The 18,495-nt window shown below is 43.6% G+C and overlaps 3 protein-coding genes across 4 annotated transcripts in view; all 3 read right to left on the reverse strand.

The window, feature by feature from the left end:
* Positions 1 to 18,495, reverse strand: part of LOC106552957 (major histocompatibility complex class I-related protein 1-like) — a 554,120-nt gene that overhangs the window by 24,115 nt on the left and 511,510 nt on the right. The gene's annotated exons all lie outside the window — the stretch shown is intronic.
* On the reverse strand, positions 689 to 8,681 carry LOC148047195 (uncharacterized). Its single transcript, XM_087711339.1, has 3 exons — positions 7,572 to 8,681; positions 3,384 to 3,535; positions 689 to 2,333 (listed from the first exon to the last, which is right to left on the reverse strand). The coding sequence occupies exons 1-3, from the start codon at positions 7,723 to 7,725 to the stop codon at positions 2,079 to 2,081; spliced, it is 561 nt and encodes a 186-aa protein (XP_087567465.1). The 5' UTR covers positions 7,726 to 8,681; the 3' UTR covers positions 689 to 2,078.
* LOC106555614 (uncharacterized) overlaps positions 10,128 to 18,495 on the reverse strand; it is a 36,774-nt gene continuing 28,406 nt past the window's right edge. The window contains exons 6-7 of the mRNA XM_087711120.1: positions 11,277 to 11,619; positions 10,128 to 10,702 (exon numbers count right to left, since the gene is read on the reverse strand). Of these exons, the coding sequence (XP_087567246.1) occupies positions 10,395 to 10,702; positions 11,277 to 11,619 (651 nt within the window). The 3' untranslated portion in view covers positions 10,128 to 10,394. The remainder of the gene's footprint in view (positions 10,703 to 11,276; positions 11,620 to 18,495) is intronic.

The raw sequence follows: 18,495 nt of genomic DNA on the forward strand, positions 1-18,495 counted from the left end.
GAACTTTAAAACACAACAAAAATCTTAACAATAAAAAACAGTTAAAACACCACTCTCCCTAATAAAACCTATGACACCAGGCTACTATTAATTGTTCCAAATTAGCAAGATTCCTATATAACTAAACAAACAAACAAAAAACCCTGAATGTTTTTTCTGTTGTTATGTTTAACTGATGAAAAACAATCTTTCATTAGGCACCTTGTTATATGGCCTTTAAAAGCCCAGAATAAACCATTTCGTTTACTAAAACAGGGGTTTTTTTTTGCCTGAATCTTCTCGCTATGATCACTCGAAGTCAAGTGTAAACGTTTTCTTGCAATAGAGCTTTAAGCAGTTTATGTGTATGGCAAGGGTGGGTTCCAGCAGTTACCGTATTTTTCAGATTATAAAACGCACCTTTTTCCCCTCAAAAAAGAGGCTGAAAATCTGGGTGTGTCTTATACACTGAATACAGCATTTTTTGCCTCCCAAAACCCCACCTCCTTTGCAGAAATGGCTGTGCAGAGCCTTTAGGAGGCTTATAGAGTGCTCCTGACGGCTGGGGAGGGCAGAAATGAGTGAAAAACAGGTCATTTTTGCTCAATTTTGCCCCCCCCCCCCAGTCCCCAGGAGCACTCTACAAGCCTCCTAAAGGCTATTCATGCCATTTCTTGAAAAACAATAGGCCAATTTTAGGGAAAAACAGGCTGTTTTGGGGAGGTTTGCAGAGTGAAAAACTTTTTAAAATTTGCCACTTCAAAATCTTGGTGTGTCTTATACTCCGGTGCAACTTGTACTCCGAAAAATATGGTACTACTGCTGGTTTACTTGTGGGCACACATGCGTGCTTGATGCTCACAGCGCAGTGTAATACAAATTGTTCTGCATATGCGCAGAAGCAAAAAACAACCAGAGAACTGGTTCAGGGGCGTGGCAGGCCTGGGTCGCTGCTGGTTCCAGTGACTCAGGCTGCCAAACCACTACCGGTTTGGCCAAACTGGTAGGAACCCACCACTGGTGTATGGGGGAGGGGAGTGAGGATTGGTATTGAATGCAACTTACAATAGCTATAGCATTCCCACTTAGACTTATATACTGCTTCACAGTACTTTTTACAGCCCTCTCTAAGTGGTTTACAGAGTCAGCCTATTTGAGTCCTCATTTTACCAATCTCAGAAGGATGGAAGGCTGAGTCAATCATCAGCCGTTCAGGATCGAACTGCTGGCAGTCGGCAGAATCAGCCTGCATTCTAACCATTGTGCCACCATGGCTCTTGAAATACAAACCAGAATGGTTGAATAAAGAACTCTCAGTTAAAGACAAAAAGAATAAGTATAAAAAATAGAGAGAGGGGCTTATAGCTAAGGCAGAATAGCAACAGAAATGCAAATATGAAATCAGGAAAGCTAAGACTCAGAATGAAGTAAGACTTGCAACAAATGTCAAAAATAACAATAATAACATGTGAAAAAATAAGAAAACAGGAAAATCAAGCAACTGATCTGCAAACACCTAGAAACAAGGAAACATAACACCAGAAGTCAACATGGGTTTGTCAAAAAGAAATGATGCCAAACAAATCTTATTTCATTCTTTGACAAAGTGGCTACATTAGTGGACCAGTGAAATGCTGTGGAAATAGTATACTTAGATTTCAGTAAGACGGTTGACAAAGTAGACTGGAGTCTATTTCTTAGTCAATTAGAAAAATGTGGGATAGGTACCATCAACGCCAGATGGATTTGTAACATCTGGTGTTGAAGACCATTTGTCTGAAGAAAGTATGAACCTGGGAGAGCCAGAATGTCCTCTACATGAAGTCCCAGCATGGTGGGGAGGGGCTTCCTCTGCTCAGCACCTTCTACATCAGGGGACTCAGCATTTGTGGAAGAAGCCCTTGAGAGCAGCCTCCAATCTAATCAGAAGCATCTTTCTCTCTCCTCTTTTGGCTGGAGAATGGCTAGTTGCAGCAGGGACCATCCTCCTCATTCTGCTGCTGATGCTCTTCCCAAGATGCAAGTGAAGGGGAAATGCCTTGCACTGATGGCAGGGCCTCCCTGATGGTGGCAGCCAGGACTCCTGCGGTTGCTTGAAGTTAGTTGTCCTCTTCTCCTTGGAGGAATTGTCTAGGAACCGTGTGACTCCTTCTTCTAACAGATCTCACAGTGACTTTCTCTGCTTTGGAACCCTCTTTTGATGCTATTGCTTCTGCTTCGTCCGGGGTCAACATTTTACCTGTCCAGGTCTTTGACTTTCTCTGCGGCTTCTTCTTCTGTTCTTGCCTGTGCAACGTTGACCCAGAGTCTTCAAGAACCCTCTGGGGACTCCACTCTCCACAGGATTCCTTGCCCTGCAAAGAGAGAAAATGGAAGACATCAGAACTATACTTTGTACTAGCAATGTTTTCTCCCCTTCTCCACTTAGAACCATAGAATCATAGGGCTGGAAGGGACCTTGAAGGTTTTCTAGTCCAACCCCCTGCTCAAGGCAAGAGTCCTTATGAGCTCTGTTATTCCCACCACAACCCTGGCAGGTATGAGGGCAAGCAGCCAAAGAGGCTTGGCAGAAACAGCTCCTGGTGTACGTGGGTGTGTGCTGGTCCTCAGTTCTCTCTCAAACTTCCTTCCTTCCTTCCTTCCTTCCTTCCTTCCTTCCTTCCTTCCTTCCTTCCTTCCTTCCTCTGTATCTACTGTATCTACAATCCCTACCTACCTATGTATCTGCAGACATGCCTGCCTGCCTCTCTCTCCTCTGTCTGTCTGTCTGTCTGTCTGTCTGTCTGTCTGTCTGTCTGTCTATCTATCTATCTATCTATCTATCTATCTATCTATCTATCTATCTATCTATCTATCTATCTATCTGTATATTTGTCTGTTTTAATTAATCCATCTATCCACTATCTACCTACCTATCTTCCTCTATATGATCTATATATCTGTATCTATCTGTCTGTCTACCTATCATCTGTCCATCTAATCTATCTACTTGTATGGTGCCTATCTCACGGAGTTTATCCCTGCAGCCCATCATCTCCAGGGAACTTTTTCCTGGATAGCCGTCCCCCTTCACCGCCCTTTGTTTTTCCATTCTTCCATTCCTTCTCTCCCTAACTTCAGTTCTTCTCTGACAGAAATCCCACATTTCCCCAAGGTAACTCCAGCTCCTGCTTCTGTTCCTGGCTCCTTCCTCGTCTCCTTCTCCTCCCTCAGAGTGGATGGGTGTGAGGGGATCCCGGAGCCCCAGAGGAGCCCCAAGCAGCTCATAATCCCTTCATGGTTGCTTTACAAAGACTTTGGGGGTGAATGTTGTCCACCCAACCCTTCAATGGTCTTAGCTCTTGGGTATTTCCCAAGCCCAGAGTTTTGCATCTTACATAGACTTCAACAACAATCATTCTCACCTCCGAAGTTACTTCAGATTGGAGCATCGGTTCAGAATTAATCTTATTATCTGTGCCACAATTAAGAGAAGAAGAAAGTATTCCTGATGGCAAATCATCAACTGAAGATTTTGCTTTCTGATAGGGATTCATTCTACATCTCCAGAAACTGCCTGTAAGATGGGAAAAAATAGAGGACAGCTGGCTAAATTTGGGGTCAGCAGCTCCTGCCTCAGACGGAGACAAACTCATGCTGAAGACCTCTAGAAGACCTCTAAATCTGGATTATAATCCACCACCTTGAGAAAGTGGAATTAGTGCTGCCATCTGTTCTTTATGCACAAAAGGCAAAACTCTTGGCAGTAAAATGTTGCTGGCCACAGGGAAATGAAGAAAAGAAACATTCCTGGGTGTTATTGAGAAATAATCAATTTGAAACCATTCTTGCTCCTATTAAAGCTTTCGTGGGAAATCACAATCCACCACCACTAAAACCAGTGGTGGGATTCAAATTTTTTTTACCACTGGTTCTGTGGGCGTGGCTTAGTGGGTGTGCCATGGTGTGGTGGGCGTGGCTTGGTGGGCATGGCAGGGGAAGGGTACTGTAAAATCCCCATTCCCTCCCGATCAACTGGGATTCGGGAGGCAGAGAATAGGTGGCGGCGGAGCCAACCAGAGGTGGTATTTACCAGTTTTCTGAATGACTCAAAATTTCTACTACCGGTTCTCCAGAACTGGTCAGAACCGGCTGAACTAAACCTCTGACTAAAACCATTGAAAGTTGGCTCAATCATGGGGATGCTCCCAATAAAACCTATTAAATCACCACCAATTACTCTTAAGCAATGGTGCTAAATCTCTGGGAATCCTGTTATCTGGTACAAGACAGATGGTCCTCCCCATAGATTCCACACTTGGTAAATCTCATTTGTTTTGATTTATATTCCAAAGTCTCTGTTTCCCACCCGACCAGCTCCAATAACCAGCGATCTTGCTTAATCTTGTAAAGCTAAGCTGGCTCTGATTGGCTTAGAACTTGCACTGACAAATGAGCAACATAAATTGCAAACAAGTCAAAAGGCCCATCCAGGAAGAAGGAAATGGCAAAGCAGTTCTTCACTGTTGCTGAGAGAATCGCTTGGATGTGTTGAACCACATTTGGATGAGCTCAACTGAGGAGACACTTCCCACATCCATCCTCCCTCTCATTACTTTTGCTCTGAGTAGGGACAGAGCAAGCAGCAGCTCCTTCTACTTCCCCCGTTGTTGTCTGTCCCCAGGTGTGACTGGAAGCAAGGGCAGAGGACATGGAGCTCCTCCACCCATTCCCCCCCACCCCCCACCCCCAGTGCCACCAGAGCTTCCCTGAAGGTCTCTTTTGCCAGGTGAGATGGCACATGGATCTTATTCAGGAACAGGATTATGGATTATCTAGGACTGGGATGGCGAACCTATGGCACGAGTGCGACAGGTAGCATGCGGAGCCATTTGTTAGGGCACGCGAGGCATTGCCCTGACAGCACCAGCATGCATGCACGCACTGGCCAGCTGACTTCGCCTTTAATTTTCGGCCATTTTCTTTTTTTTTTAAGGATATTTTTTAATTTCCATTTTCACAACATACAATCACATGTATACTATACATAGCCAGTATCATATAGTAACAAATAATGATCACATCAGTTCCTCTTGTCATCTTATTAGCTCTTCTGCTCTCCATACACCTCCCTCTTCTACCTCTCTCCTACTTCCTATCTTCCCTCCATCATCCCTTCCCTCTCTACTTCCCCTCTCCCTGTCCTCCCCCTACATTCCACTCCTCCCTATCCTCATCGTCCTCATCCTCCCCCCTCACCCTCTCTCCTATCCCTCTCATCCCATCTTTCTTTCCACTCCTCCTTATCTTCCTCATCTTCCCCCCTCACCCTCTCCCCTCCCCTTCTTCCCATCTCCCCTCTATTTCCCACTTTTCCTCTCATTGGTGTATTTCCGCTTCTGAGCAAACTCCAATATATGTTGATAGTATTTATACTTCCATAACAATATACTTAACATATCATAGTTATAAAGAAAAAATAAGAGAGAACAGTATACATGTGCAATCATATTATGTTAAAGTCTAACACCCCTCTTAAAACCTCCCTCCCTCCTACCCTCCCCCCAACCCCCCCATGCCTTCCCTCCTCCAACTTCCCAGATCCCATACACGGTGTAAATCTTTAACAAAAACAGTCTAAAATATATTGGAAAAAAGAGTAAAAACAAAACAAAACAAAAAACAAACAAACAAAAAAATTGATAACTTCTTTACATTGAGCTTAGCTCCTCCTTGCTAAACTAACTTTATATTGGTCCTGGTGTTAATCATAAGCTATCTGGAATTTCCTAGTCCCGTGTTTATTTTGAATATAATCAGTCCGTTTTTCCCCATCTCGTTTATCCATATTTATTTTGTATATAATCAATCCATTTTGTCCAGTCTCATTTATATCTCTCATTTAATTGGTGCTTAAGATATGCAGGTATTTTAGCCATCTCGGCTAAATTTGTGACTTTCAGTGACCTTTCTTGAATTATAGGCGTCTTCCTTCTTCCATTATTGCGCCACCGACAATCTAAAGTTATTAAGTGCAAAGTCAAATTAACCTCTACAGTTGTACATTCAGTCCATAAATGTACCCTTATTCATATTAAAAACAAAGTATTCTGCTAACAATTTTTACATTCATTAATATATTTCTCATGTCTAAATAAATTTTCATTCAGTCTCCCATCCCCTTCTTGATTGCATCACCCATCCCAACTCCATCCCAACTGGGTTATAAACTGATGAAAATCTGGCACATATCTTTATCTTCATCACGCTAGGAAAAAATCATTGGTAAGAGGTTTGCGTGAAAACAGTCAGGAGAATTTGAAACAGACTCTCTCAGAAGCCTTTGATAATCTGTTGGGAAGGCCAGGGGGAAATTATGATTGGCAAATTGATAAGGTTTATTGTCCTAACTCCTGGCTGGCGAAACAGAAGCAGCTCCCAAGGGACATTGTGGTTTACTTTACTACAAGGGACATGAGGAATATGATATTGCAAGAGTCCTACAAAACTAAACTTCAAATTGGGGGCCAGGAAGTGATTGTTCTGAAAGAGCTTCCACCTCAAATGTTAAGATCCAGGAAAGACTATGGTTTTTTTAGTTGAAGAGCTTAAAAATCGTCAGCTACAGTTCAGATGGGAGGTACCAGTTGGACTTTCATTCATCTTTGAGGGGCAAAGATACCGTCTTAAATCAGTAGGGGAAGCTCGGGACTTTTACCATAATATCTTGAAGGCTGGACATCCTGCCCTACCTGGATCCAGAGAAAGAGAACGAGAAGGACAAGATAGACAGCAAACTACACAACTATCAACTAGGATGGATCATCTCTCTTCCTCAGAAGTTCAAGGCGCCAAGGAACAAAGTCAAAACCGTGTGATTACCAGATGAATGGATCAACAATTAAAAAAAACAACAACAATCAACTAATTTTTGGCCATTTTTCGATGCTTCCCTGAAGCCTCTGGAGGACAAAAAACAACCCAACATGCAAACCGGAAGTTTGGGAAGCCTCCTGAAGCTTCCGGAGGGCCTCTGGGGGGGAGGGGAGAGGAGGCCGTTTTTGCCCTCATCAGGCTCCTAGGAAGCCTCTGGAGAAGGGGAGGGTGAAAACCGGATCCACGTGCCAAAAGTGGGGCAAGTGGTCCTTCATGCATGTGCAGGGGGTCACATACGAATACGCAAGGGTTCGAGTGCATAAATTATGGGTGTGGCCGTGCCAACACACAACCTCCCTGCAGTCCCCAGCTTTTGGCACACAATGGCAAAAAGTTTAGCCATCACTGGTCTAGGGCTTCCCAGGTTATTTATGGGACTTTCCTTTGATTCTTGAGCCCCAGATATTTGCCCCTCTGAAATCAATCTATTAAGGCCAAAGAGACTTCCTCCCAGAGGAGAGGAAGGTGAAACGTTCTGAGAATTACAGTCAATTGGAAAAAATGGCTGCATAGCTTCTTCTTCCTTTCTGACTCTTGGTCCAAATGTTGTATGTGGGGAAGAGCCTCGTGGGGAGTCATGGCTGAAACTCTCAGAGAGATTCTCTCACATTCACACCAACTCAGTCAACACAGAAAGACCCAGGGTGGGGGCGGGTGGAAGTGTTTGTTTCACTTACCCATCAGGAAGAAAATCACAGCTCCAGAAATTACACCTACTACAGTTCCCACAGGAATCCACCACTCTGTAGCTAAAGAAAGAGACACAGAATTACGATTAGAGTAGACAGATCCTGAGTTCCCAGAAGTGGAGATGCTGAGCAATGGAAGCATTTCCCAACTTCTGCTGGTCTCCAGGAAGTGTCTCTACCTGAAGGAAGCTCCTCTTCTTCAAAGATATTCCCTCTTCAGCATTGGAGGGGAGGGGCTTCCTTTAGGGGGGGCACTGCCTAAAACCCACCAAGATCAGATGGAATAGCCTTGGAGGACAGAAAGAAGAACCACAACAGAAGCAGCAGTCAGATAAGGGAGGAAGGAGCTAAAGCCTAGGTCAAGTAATTAAATTGCTGTATTTTTGGAGTATAAAACGTACCTTCCCCCCAAAAAAGAGGGTGAAAATTTGGATGCATCTTATACACAGAATATAGCTCCCCCACCCCGAGGTGAAAAACCCAAGGCATGGAGGCAGCGATGGTCTGTGGCAATCCCTGCAGCCTGGAATAGCTGATTGGGGGTATTCTGCAGTCCCATCCACCTGCCAATCAGCTGTGCTGAATCAGACTGGAATAAGTGCTGAAGCTAACCCGGCTGGTCAGCATTTGCAGCAGCAATCACATTCAGAAAGCACACACAGGTAACTGATTCAGTAGGATTCAAAATAATATACAATACAATACCAAAAGCAGGTTTTCCAAGGTAGCAGTAAATACAAGCAAAACACAAGCAGTTTCATTTTCAGTTCTCAGTTAAGCCAGGCTCCTTCCTGTCTCCTTGCTGCTCACACAGCAAATACTGTTTCAGAGTCCAAATAGCCCTCATTGGCTGACTTAGTTGCTGCGCTTATTCATTGGCTGACCTTGTTACTATGTGCTCCAAGTCATGAACTCTCACACAAGGACAGGAAGCTAGCCAGCTGAATCCTATGGATGCTGGTAGGCAGAGGCAGAATCTTTTTTCTTCTTATTTTCCTCCCCAAAAACTAAGGTGAGTCTTACACTCCGGAGCATCTTATACTCCGAAAAATACGGTAAGTAAATATGTCCAGCTTCTCCTTAGTTCGGATGAAGATAAATGGTGGGAAGGTGAGGCATGTTTAGATTGCAAGATTTTGTCACTATCATTTTATAATAAAGGTAGCATTTGATGTAAATGACATTGGTTTCTTACTCTGGTCTACCCTGTTGAGCTTAGAAATGGCCAGCCTCCCCTGCTGAAAAGGCTATTGAATGACATGGGATAACTTGTCCCATCAAATAATTTCCCCCAGAAAGGAAAACATTGTTCCCACTCCCTGTCATTTCTATTGTATACCTCCATATACAATAGTCCAGCGGTTCTCAACCTATGGGTCGTGACCCCTTTGGGGGTCGAACGACCTTTTCACAGGGTTCACCAAGGAGCCTCTGTGGAGAGCCAGTGAGAAGCTGGCTGGAAGGGAAGGAGCAGCTCGGGTTCCCCGCGCGGTGGAAGGAGAGGTGGCAGAAGACTGAGGGGCTTCCCCGCAGGACAGTCCGGCCGGCCTTCCATGCGGGCGTTTTTCAGCCACTGTTCCTGCCCAAGAACTCCTACAGGGCGAACGCCTTCACCGGGGCTGAGCTGCATTGAAGGGGGAGGTTTGGGCAGCACGAAGAGCAACGGCTGAGGAGAGGCTTCCTGTGTCAGTAAGAGCTCCAGCCCCTTTCTTGTGCTCATCTCTTGTGCATGTGCGCGCAAGCAAAATACCCTCCTGGGCTAGGATCAAGGCGGAGGGGACAATGACTCTCCTCTCGCTGTCGCCACTGCAAAATGAGGTGAGTAACTGGGTACGCAGCGCAGGGGAGCCACACTGTGCAGGACACTCCTCAGTGCCAGGTCAGCGCGAACCACGATCCCCTTCGCATTGGCACAGAAAGGAGGGGGGTGGGGAGCAGCAGCAGCAGCTGGTTGGGTGCAGGGAGGGAAGAGCTCCAGTTCTCCTGCGCTGCACAGGGCTCTCCTTGCTCAGGGCTAAGGAACTCTTCCCTCTCTGCATCCAGAGACGGCTGCTCCGGCTCTTTCCTGAGCCAACACGAAGGGGACTGTGGCTGGTGCTGACCTGAATCAGGCGCTGAGGGGTCTTCTGCGCAGCGTGGCTCTCCTGCGCAGCGCAGCCAGCTACTCACTTCTCAGTGGCGTCATGAACTTTCACACACTGACAGGAAGCTAGCCAGCTGAACACCATGGATGCTGTCACCCAGCTCAGCTCCACTGCACATGTTTGTGTACCTCCCGCTGGCCAGCTGACTTTTGAGTCTCTGCCGCACATGTGGGAGACCCATGCGCATGGGTGGGAGGGAAGGGGATTGTATGCAGTCCGTTCTTGGTCCCAGGAGGCTTCTGGGAGACCTGCTAGGCCCAAAATGGAGCACAGGGGGATCGTTACAATTTTTTACGGGGGGGGGATACATTGCATTATAGGTGTAGGCACTCACATGTATGCTGTCACACCCCTGTGCACGATTTAGGCACAGGAGCATCCTCACTGCTGTAAGGATGGAGGGAATGGCCTTGAAAGGCAGAAGGAAGAGCCACAACCAATCATCTTGGTTATCATATCATCTCATATATCTTCATATCCTCATACTTTTGCTATTAAGTTACCAATTCCAACTCTTCTGGCAGAAATCACTTCTCTTCCATTGCTATATGCAGGGCTATATTTCCTGCTCACCACCTGAAAACATGAAAGGATGCGACAGAAAACTCTCCCTTCCCTTTTCAAACACTGATGTAAAGTTTACTTCTACACTAAGTTTACTTCTACATTAACCCATCACTTTCTCACCTCTTTCCTCCTTGAAAGACAACACCAGGGGCTCCTGCAATCCCTTGTGCTCCAGGCGACACCGAAAATGGTCCTTCTCCTTGGGGTCAATCTCAATGCTGAGCTGGACATAATAGGTCCCATCTGAATTGGGGACCACGTTCCTATGGAGGGTCTCGTATTCACAGACCTCTCCGTCCCTCGTCCACGTGGTCCAGATCTCCTTGGGGTAGAAGCCAAAGGCCTGGCAGATGAGGACCTCCAGGCTGTCATCCACCACCTTGCTAGTCACCTTCCCCACTGGAGGCTCTGCAGAAGAAGCAACAACAGAGTTCCTGGGATTTCTACTTTTTCTGTCAAGATGATTTAACCACAGGGAAGGCCTACTCTGTCCATCCTGTTCCACTGCTCCAACTCCTCCTCTGAACCTTTTGGGAGCCTCCAAGATGTGACATTGAAGCTCTTTAGATGTATTTTTGAAAGGGTTGCATAGAATTTGGGGTAAAGCTCTCAAATTGAAAGGGTTTGATTTCATTGTACCCCTCCCCCCAATTGAATTTGCTCAAGTTGTTCCAGATAGAAATCAGGGACGGACTGATCTTTTCCTTCTGACCCAAAAAACAGGATGTGAGTTTCTTCTATTTTTAAAGATTTTCCCAGGGAAACAGAATGAGACCTTCAGCATTAATTTCTTGCTCAGGTAGGTTTTTTTTTCCCCTGAATAATTTATTTTGGGGAGAATTGAAGATTATTTTCTTCTGTAATGTGATGTGGGATACTGACTGACCCTTTTCTGCAAAGGGTGACTTGGCTGTGTAGGCTAGAGATAATATAGGGGGAGGGAAGGCAACAGAAACATACTCAATAGAGCATTGCCACTCACCAATCCTCTGCAGAGTCTTGTTCTTGTAGGACAGGTATCTCTGCAGCGCCTCAATGCAGGTCTTCTCCAGAAAGATTTTATTGGTCTTGGACCATCCTGGATCCTCCTCCCACTCCTCCTTGACCTTCATGGCCTGGGGCTGAGCTGTCACCCATCTCAGGGTCCCCTTGTCGAAGCTGATGAAGTCCATCCCATCGTAGCCATAGTGCAAAAACCCTGCTTTGCTCCCGCCTTCCCAGAGCTCACAGCCCAAATTCACCTGCCAGGTGTGAAGTCCTGAAAGAGACTCAGAGAGCGGTGAATGAAAAGGGTCCAGGGATTTTTTCCTGCACATCATGAGAGTTTATCCCTTCCCTCAAACTTCCCACCTGGGGAGAGAAACCTGATTTCTCCCTCCAATCTTTATCACACAGGGAGAAATATCTTTTACTTCAGTTAACCCTTTTCAGCTGGGGTCAGGCCATGAAGAATTTCTAGGTGGGAGAGATAATTGGGGGTCAGGGGGTGGAGAGTGGGGTATCTTTCCTTTTCAGGAAAGAAAATCTCACTAGTATGTCCCCTGCAGGCATTGCTTGCCAAAGATGCCACTGGCTCTGCTCACCTCCAGCACGGCGGTCCAGTTTTGATAACTTCTCCAGGTGAGCCCTGAAGATCCATTCAGGGAACAGAAATGACTCATTCTCAGCCTCCTCCATCCAAGGCACCAAAGGCTCCCTCTTCCTGGTGAGGCTGTCAAAGCGAACGATGGGCTGGTCATCCAAGTAGAACTTAACGGATGGAGGCAGCCCCTGGCTGGGCACTGGCAGTTGCAGGTAGAAGTAGCTCAGGGAGTGTGAGAGGGAGCCTGGAGAGGAAGGAGGGAGAAAGGTAGAATGAGGGGGGAGTCTGCACTGGAGCTCCATCCCCTCCGACATTTTAGTCTCACTCAGCATCCCCAACAATTGAGCTGTTCTCTTTCTGCTCTGCTTGGGAAGGTCCCTTCCTTTAAACTGAAGCATCCCTTAAGGTAAAGGTACAGGTTCCCCTCGCACATATGTTCCTGACTGTAGGGGGCGGTGCTCATCTCCTATTTTTGCTACTTGCATTTTTACATGCTTTCGAACTGCTAAGTTGGCAGAAGCTGGGACAAGTAACGGGAGCTCACTCTGTTACACGGCACTAGGGATTCAAACCACCAAACTGCTGAGCTTTCTGATCAACAAGTTCAGTGTCTTAGCTACTGAGCCACCCTTGGCTGACCTTAAAAACATCTGGGCAGGCCCACATTTGGTTATGGGACCCACACAGCTCCTCTTAGGATTTCTAGCCAGTGTCTTGTGTGCCTGACTCCGATCATAACCCTCCTTGCCTATTGGTACAGAAGGATTGACTTGGAGCCCCCTTTGAGAGTCAGAGACCTGGCTGCTCTCTAGAGAGTCATCCTTGCACAGGGTGACCAGGTTTTCTAATAGGTGTGGAGCTCCAAGGCAGGTAGCCCCCCCCATCCTTTGCCAGCCCAGAAGAGGAAAGAGGTGGGCAAAAATGGGTTGAGTTCTGAATTCCTCTGTTCTGGAAAAATTAAAAATTAGGAATAGCTCTTAGACCTATATACTGCTTCACGGTACTTCTACAGTCCCCCTCTCTAAGGTTTACAGAGTCAGCCTCTTTCCCCCAACAATCTGGATCCTCTGAAGGATGGAAGGCTGAGTCAACTTTAAGCCTGGTGAGATCCTCCTCTCCTGCCTCTCCTCCTCTCTCCTCCCTCCCCATCTCCTCTCCCTCTCCTCTCCTTCCCCTCTTAAAGTCTTCTGTTCTTTCCCTTACTTCTTCCCTGCTAAGTTCAATGGCTCTTATTCATTTATTGCCCCAAAACTGCAATCTTCCATCCAGGATGTCAGAGACGGTCTCAAGGTTTCAGTTTTACGGACTGCTGTGAGCTCAGTCTGATTCAGATTCACCATGAGGTCTAGCAGCTTCTCCTGAAATTAAATTGCAGGGAATTCCATTCTCCATTCCCTCCACACTCCAGGGGAAGGATACTGCAAAATCTCCACTCCCTCCACACTTCAGGGGAAGGTATACTGCAAAATCTCAATTTCCTCCCCACTTCAGAGGAAAGTATACTGCAAAATCTCAATTCCCCCCCCCTTTTCAGGGGAAAGTATACTGCAAAATCTCAATTTCCTTCCCACTTCAGGGGAAAGTATACTGCAAAATCTCCATTCGCTCCACACTCCAGGGGAAGGATACTGCAAAATCTCAATTCCCCCCCCCCTTTTCAGGGGAAAGTATACTGCAAAATCTCAATTTCCTCCCCACTTCAGGGGAAAGTATACTGCAAAATCTACATTCCCTCCCCACTCCAGGGGAAGGATACTGCAAAATCTCCGTTCCCTCCCCACTCCAGGGGAAGGATACTGCAAAATCTCCATTCCCTCCCCACTCCAGGGGAAGGATACTGCAAAATCTCCATTCCCTCCTCACTCCAGGGGAAGGATACTGCAAAATCTCCATTCCCGCCCCACTCCAGGGGAAAGTATACTGCAAAATCTCCATTCCCTCCCCACTCCAGGGGAAGAATACTATAAAATCTCCATTGCCTCCCCACTCCAGGGGAAGAATACTGCAAAATCTCCACTCCCTCCACACTTCAGGGGAAGGTATACTGCAAAATCTCAATTTCCTCCCCACTTCAGAGGAAAGTATACTGCAAAATCTCCATTCCCTCCCCACTTCAGGGGAAAGTATACTGCAAAATCTCAATCCCCCCCCATTTCAGGGGAAAGTATACTGTAAAACCACCATTCTCTCCACACTCCAGGGAAAGGATACTGCAAAATCTACATTCCCTCCCCACTTCAGGGGAATGTATACTGCAAAATCTCCATTCCCTCCTCACTCCAGGGAAGGATACTGCAAAATCTCCATTCCCTCCACACTCCAGGGGAAGAATACTGCAAAATCTCAATTCCCTCCCCTTTTCAGGGGAAAGTATACTGCAAAATCACCATTCTCTCCCCAATCCAGGGGAAGGATACTGCAAAATTTCCATTCCCTCCCCACTTCAGGGAAATGTACACTGCAAAATCTCCATTACCTCCCCATTTCAGGGGAAAGTATACTGCAAAATCACCATTCCCTCCCCACTCCAGGGGAAGGATACTGCAAAATCTCCTCCTCTCTCCTCCCCCCACATCTCCTCTCCCTCTCCTCTCCATCCCCTCTTTTTTTTTTTTGAACAGAACTTTTTTATTTTTCTTTAAAAAAAACACAAATATGTCATCATTTGTCAATCATTAAGACATTGAAGTACAATTTTGTTGTTGTTGTGTGTGCCCCTCCCTCCCTCCACCCCCCACCCCCCTCCTCCTTCCCCCCCCCCCGACTTCCCAGAACCCGTACACGGTATGGATTTTTTAACACAGTCTAAAATCTATTGAGAAAAAAGAAATAAAGAAATTAATGACATTCTAGATTGACCTTAGCTTCTTCTTACTGAACTGACTTTTAACAGTTTAAATCATTTCTGATCTTAAGCATAGGCTAACTGGAACTTCTTAGTCCCGTATTTATTTTGTATATAGTCAATCCATTTATTCCAGTCTCGTTTATATATCTCATTTGAATGATCTTTGAGATATGCCGATATTTTAGCCATTTCAGCTAAGTTTGTTACTTTCAATGTCCATTCTTGGATTGTAGGCAAGTCTTCCTTCTTCCAATATTGCGCCACCAACAGTCTTGCTGCAGTTATCAGGTGCAGAATCAAATTGGTCTCTACCACTGTAAAGTCAGTACATATACCTAGTAAAAATAACTGAGGAATAAACTTTATCCTTCTTTTAAAAACATTTTGCATGACCCACCATATTTTTATCCAAAATGCCTTAACCTTTTGGCAGGTCCACCATATATGATAATATGTAGCATCGAGAGAACCACACCTCCAACATTTAGGCTGTACATTCGGATACATAGAAGCCAACTTTTTAGGATCTAAATGCCATCTATAGAACATCTTGTAAAAATTTTCTCTCAGATTTTGAGCTTGTGTAAATTTCACATTTCTTACCCAGATTCTTTCCCATGTATCCAACATTATTGGTTCCTCAATATTTTGAGCCCATTTTATCATACAATCTTTAACTAATTCTGTTTCCGAATCCATCTGTATTAATACATTATATATCCTCTTTATATGCATTAAGCTTTGATCTCTTATTTGTTTAAACAGATTATCCTCAACTTGAATAAAACCAATTTTTTGATCTATTTTCCACCTAGCCTGTAATTGCCCATACTGGAACCATGTTTGAACTACCTTCTCCTCTTTTAATACCTCTAAAGATTTTAATTGTAATACCCCCCTTTCCGAGGTAAGAAGCTGTCTGTAAGTAATTCTGTCCTGTTTTTGTGCTGTATTCATATTTTCAATTGCGTGTCTAGGAATTGCCCACATGGGTATCTTGTCATTTAATTTATATTGGTATTTCTTTCAAACCCGCAATAAAGCATTTCTTAAAATATGACTTTTAAAGTTCTTATCCAATTTTTTGTTGAATAACAGGTAAGCATGCCAACCAAATACCAGATCGTGTCCCTCAATGTTCAATATTCTATCATTGGTTAAGTGAATCCAATCACTAATTATAGATAATGCCACTGCATCATAATATAGTTTTAAATTAGGTAGTTTCAATCCTCCTCTCTCACGTACATCTTGCATTATTTTCATCTTTACCCTCGGCTTCTTTCCTGCCCACACAAATTTGTTGATACCCTTCTGCCATTCTAAAAGGTTCGCATCTTTTTTAAGTATAGGTAACATTTGGAAAAGAAATAAAAATTTTGGTAAAATGTTCATTTTCACTGCCGCTATCCTACCCAGCAAAGATAAGTGCAATTTCTCCCATTTTTTCATCTCTGTCTGTATGCTATGCCAAAGTGGTTCATAATTATGCTTATATAATTTCCCATTTGAAGTTAAAATATTAACTCCAAGATATTTGACTTTTTTAACTACCTCACATCCTAGCATCACTTCTAATTCTTCCTTTTGTTTAATATTCATATTTATAGCTAATATTTTGGTTTTTCCTAAGTTTATTTTAAAGCCCGACACTTGACCATATTGATTAATCGTATTCATTAAAACCATACTGGATTCCTGCGGTTGTTCCAATATTATGACCAAATCATCTGCAAAAGCGCGGACTCTATATTCTTGCTGCCTAATCTTGATCCCTTTTAAACCATCCAAGCCCCGTATTTTATTCAACAATACTTCCAAAGTTATAATAAACAATAATGGGGACAAAGGACAGCCCTGTCTTGTACCTTTTCCAATTTGAAAAGAGTCTGTTAAACTTCCATTGACTATGATTTGTGCTGTTTGCTGTTGGTATATTGCTTTAATTGACTGTAAACAATTATCTCCTGTCTGCATTTTTTGCAGTATCTTCAACAGAAATTGCCAGTTAACTCGATCAAAGGCCTTCTCAGCATCCAAAAATATAAACGCAGCAGGGATCTGGTTGTTCTTTCCCAAATATTCTAATGCATTAATAATTAATCTAACATTACTTTTCATCTGTCTCCCTTGTATAAAACCTGTTTGGTCCGTATGTATCAATTGTTGAGTGACCAACATTAACCTATTTGCTAATATTTTAGTAAAAATTTTATAATCTACATTCAGTAATGAAATAGGTCTATAATTTTTGGGTTGAGTAGTATCTTGATCTTCTTTGGGTATCAAAGATATAAACGCTGTTTTCCAAGATGGAGGGACTTTACCTTCCGTTTGAATCATATTAAATAATTCTCTAAGAGGTTCTACCATTTCTAACTGTAAGTTTTTATAGTAAACCGCTGTCAAGCCATCTGTACCTGGTGCTTTCCCTGACTTTAATTGCTTAATTACCTGCAGGATTTCCCCCGAGGTTATTGGTTGATTCAATTTTTGCCTGTGTTCTTCTCTAACTGAAGGTATTTTCTCTTTGTCTAAATATTTGTCTATGTCTAAACCATTAATTTTATCCCCTTTATACAGTTCTGTAAAAAATTCCCAGAAAGCCTTTTGAATCTCTTCCTGTTGAAACACCTCCTTCCCTCTGTAAATCAGTTTAGATATATTTCGAGTTTTCCTTTTTTTCCTAATCTGATAAGCTAACCATCTGCCAGGTTTGTTTGCATTACAAAAAGTATTGTGTTTTGCATATAATAGATTAGTAGCTACCTGGTCAGAGATCAACATGTCAAATTGAGATTTTAATATGTTAATAGCTTCCTTAACCTTTGTATCATCTGGGTTCATTGTTAACTCCAGCTCTTTTCTCTTAATTTCCTCTTCCAGTTCTGTTCGTTTTAACCCTTGCTTATTTCTATGTGTTTTATTTATATTCATCAAAACTCCTCTCATATACGCTTTGCTTGCGTCCCATACAAATTCCATAGATGTACCCTTATTCATATTCAAAACAAAATATTCAGATAGTAATTTTTTACAATCATTAATATACTTTTCATATCTAAATAAGTTTTCATTCAATCTCCAAGACCTTCTTGCCTGCACTACCCTTCCCAACTCCATCCAAACTGTGTTATGGTCCGAAAGGACCCTAGCTGCAATCTTTGTTTTCTTGACCCTAGAAAGCAAATCATTAGTGGTTAGAATAAAATCAATCCTTGAGAGGGATTGATGCCTGTCCGAGAAGAAAGTGAAGTCACATTCCTCTGCATTTCTTTTTCGCCAAATATCTCTCAATTCAAAATCATCCATAATGTCAAAGAAAGATTTGGGTAACTTTGCTCGCATCTTGGTATTTAGGCGGGAAATCTTCTTATCTCTCTTAGTGTCTATCACTCCATTCCAGTCACCCAATAGTATACAGGAACTATAGTCCCACTGTACTAATTTAGCATGAAGATTTCTATAGAATCTATCTTGCTGTTGATTGGGAGCATAAATTCCCAAAAGTAATGTCTTTTTCCCTTCTAAGATTAAGTCTAAAGCAATATATCTTCCGAAGGGATCTGCTTCTATTAATTCAGCTTTCATATCTTTTCTTAAGTATACAACTATACCATTCTTCTTTTCCATAGCAGAAGCTGCAAAATGTTGACCAAGTTTTGAGTTGATCAAATATTTTTGATCAGTTGACTTGATATGAGTTTCTTGCAAACAAATTACATCGTTCTTAAACTGTTTGAGATAATGAAATATTTTCTTCCTCTTCTG

Source organism: Thamnophis sirtalis, unplaced genomic scaffold (assembly GCF_051295495.1).
Source record: "Thamnophis sirtalis isolate CommonGarterSnake01/CBP01778 unplaced genomic scaffold, rThaSir2_p1.2 scaffold_3, whole genome shotgun sequence".
NCBI lineage: Eukaryota > Metazoa > Chordata > Lepidosauria > Squamata > Natricidae > Thamnophis > Thamnophis sirtalis.